Below are 3055 nucleotides of genomic sequence, written 5' to 3'. Positions count from 1 at the left end.
GCAGAAATTACTTAATACCATTAATATCATATGCAAGTAAAATTGTGCTGAAGATCATTTCAACAGGGACTGACCAGAAATTCAAGCTGATTCCGAAAAGGATGTGGAATTAGGGGTAGATAGCATTGCTGAAGTCACATGGACCTTAGCTAAAAGCAGAGACTATCAGAAAGATGTTCGCCTGTCTTATTGACTATGCAAAGACATTCAACTCTGTGGAGCCTAACAGGTGTAGGTAATTTTGAAAGCAAAGTGGGAAGTCTAGAAACCTTAATTGTGCTCATGTATAACCTGTTCACTGACCGCGAGGCAGTTGTTCAAACAGAACGAAGGAATACTGCATAATTTAAAATTAGGAAGTGTGTGTCAAGGTCGTGTCCTCTCCATCTGTACGCTGAGCAAATAATTTGAGAAACTAAACTATCTAAAGAAGAATGAGACAACAGGATTGGAGGAAAATCCACTAACAATCTGTGATATGCAGATGACCCACCCTCACTTGATGAACGTGAAGAGAATTTGAAGCATTAACCCTGTAACGCCTGAAATTTTAATTTCAGGAAACATTTGTTTGTTTTTCTTCTTTATTTTCAGTTATCAATATATATAAAACAACCAAAATATATTAAAAAATATAAAACTTGCAATGTTTTTCAGATGTAACCAAATTGTCACATTTGTCCATGAATGTATTGTGAATGTTATAATTAAATGCTACGAAAACGTCGTGCTCGGTGTTATAGGGTTAACTAATGGCAATCAAAGACTGCAGCCTTCAGTATGGATTGCAACTCAACACGCACAAAAAGTCCCACAACTGGACATCATGATAAATGGAGACAATATTGAAGTTGCCAAGGATTTCATTGTTCTTGGATCCACGATCAATATCCATGGAGACAGTGGTCAACGTACCAATGGCATCCTGTTTTGGACAAAGATGCTGCAGTGTGAGAAAGCAAAGATGTCTCCTGGAGGGCTCAGGTGCACCGGACCCAAACCACTTTATACTCACGTCATCAACCTGTGAGAGCTAGACAATGAACAAGGTAGATACAAAGAGCGATGGATCCGTTTGATTTCTGGTGTTCATGAAGACTGCTGAATAGACCGCAGACTGCCAGAACAAACAAATCTGTCTTTGGAAAAAAGTACAGCCAGAAACACTCTGAGATAGTTAAGGTTTATTGTGCCAACCTGGCTGATAAACACATGTGGGGCTCATTGAAGGGCAGAGAGATAAATGCCTCAGTGAGCCCCGCCTTTCTAGTTCTCGGGTCTCTTGCCCTCTGATGGTCAGACCAGGGTGCAGCTGCTTTACTTCAGCTACCAAGGCTCACTTCCTGCAAGACATCCCGGAGGAGAAGCCACGTGGACCTACCCTGATGCAGCCCTGGGTGCTGGAGCAGCCATGTGGAGACCCCTGCCAGCGCTGAAATGCTTACACACTCACTGATTCGGCTTTCCTCCTGCAGTTGGCATCATTGCGTGTGTTTTTGTGAGATGGAGGACTTTGTGGATTGGTGTCGGACATATGGGCTAATGTTGGACTTATGGGCTTGGGCAGCACTGGGTTGGGATGCTTTCTTAATGTACCCTTACCCTTTATATAAAACTCACTCTTACACCTGAGAGTTTCTGTGGATTTGTTCCCCTAGTTTACCCAGACTGACACACACTCCTTAGAAGGAGGACGGTAAGGTTTCGCCTCACATACATTGGATGTATTTTCAGGAGGAGCCAGCTCCTAGGGAAAGAGCATCCTGTTTGGTAAAGAAACTGATGAACCAAAAAGGAGGAAGACTCTCAATGGGATGGATTGACACAGTGGCTGCAGAGGCAGTGACTGAAGTCTGGCGGTGGCAGTGATGATGGTGTGGACCTGTTCTGTTGCACACGGGGTAGTACGGGGCAGAAGTGACTCACGACACCTAACAGCAGCAGCAGCACATGCCACGTGGATAACACACGTGGATAACACACGTGGATAACAGACGTGGAAATCGGCTGTCCTGACTCTGCCCGGGCTTCTCATCCAGTCAGTTTCCAACTCATGGTGACCACAAGGACACTGGAATAAAATGCTGACCGGGCCTGCATCGTGCCCTTGATTTTGACCCATAGGGTGGATAAGCCTAGATAACGCAGGGCTTCCTGGGTGGCATAAAGAGTTGCAGGTTCAAAAAAAAAAAAAAGAGTTGCGGGTTCAATGACAAGCCAGAAGGCTAGCTGTATCTCTCTCTCTCACACACACACACACACACAGAAGCACCTCAGAAATTAAACCTGGTCATCTGCTCCTGAATGATTCCAGCTTCCATGACCCTGTGCGGCAGTTCTGCTTTGCACAGGGTCATGATGAATCAGAGTCAAGTTCAATGACAACGAGGAGGCCGGGCTCAAGAGCAGAGAGGTTTAATCAGGAATGCAGCTGGGGGAACACTGGAGAATCTTGCAGGAACGTGAAGGGCCTCCATCAGTATTCCTCGTGGAAAGGGTATTCCTCCAAAAGGACAGTTCTACGGAGAGAAGGAGGGTGAAGAGGGGCGTGTGGCCCACGCAGTGGTACCGTCGGACGGGTGCTCTGCTCCAGGGCAGCTTGTGGTCTTCATGTTTTCTGCCTTCCCCCACCCCAAGATTCTGAGAATACAGACAGGGGCCTCCACTTCCATAGGTGCCCAACTCATCTGAGGACAGGATGGGAAGAAGGGCAGGCAAGCAGCAGCCAGGGGGCCAGAGAAACTGACACCTTGGAGGAAAGGCCTGGTGATCTAGTCCCTCCCCAAAATCAACCAGTGGAAACCCTACAGGGCAAAGTTCTGCTCTGACGTGCAGGGCTTCCATGAGTCAGAGTAGACCCCACAGCGACTGGTCTGATGGCCAGAAGCAAGCGCTGCACTATGTGCCTTCCACGTACTGCGTCTATTGATCCCCAGCACTGCAGCGGGGAGAGCAGCAGTAGAACTGGCCATTTGGAGTTGTATGGGTATTAAATGAGATAATGATGCATGCAAATGCTTAGAATGTCTGGTACATTCAAAGCTCTCTCTCTCTC

At 46.7% G+C, this 3055-nt stretch overlaps 1 protein-coding gene across 1 annotated transcript in view; it reads right to left on the bottom strand.

The window, feature by feature from the left end:
* Positions 1-2399: 2399 nt before the first annotated feature.
* Positions 2400-3055, bottom strand: part of LOC101642371 (aldose reductase-related protein 2-like) — a 14991-nt gene continuing 14335 nt past the window's right edge. Inside the window, exon 10 of the mRNA XM_004707823.2 lies at positions 2400-2519. Coding sequence (XP_004707880.1) covers positions 2477-2519 — 43 coding nt within the window. The 3' untranslated portion in view covers positions 2400-2476. The remainder of the gene's footprint in view (positions 2520-3055) is intronic.

This window comes from Echinops telfairi, unplaced genomic scaffold, assembly GCF_000313985.2.
Source record: "Echinops telfairi isolate 266 unplaced genomic scaffold, ASM31398v2 ScPeMD7_23;HRSCAF=83, whole genome shotgun sequence".
Lineage (NCBI taxonomy): Eukaryota > Metazoa > Chordata > Mammalia > Afrosoricida > Tenrecidae > Echinops > Echinops telfairi.
Note: the sequence above shows the minus strand (reverse complement) of the source record. Positions and strands in the feature narration are given on the sequence as shown.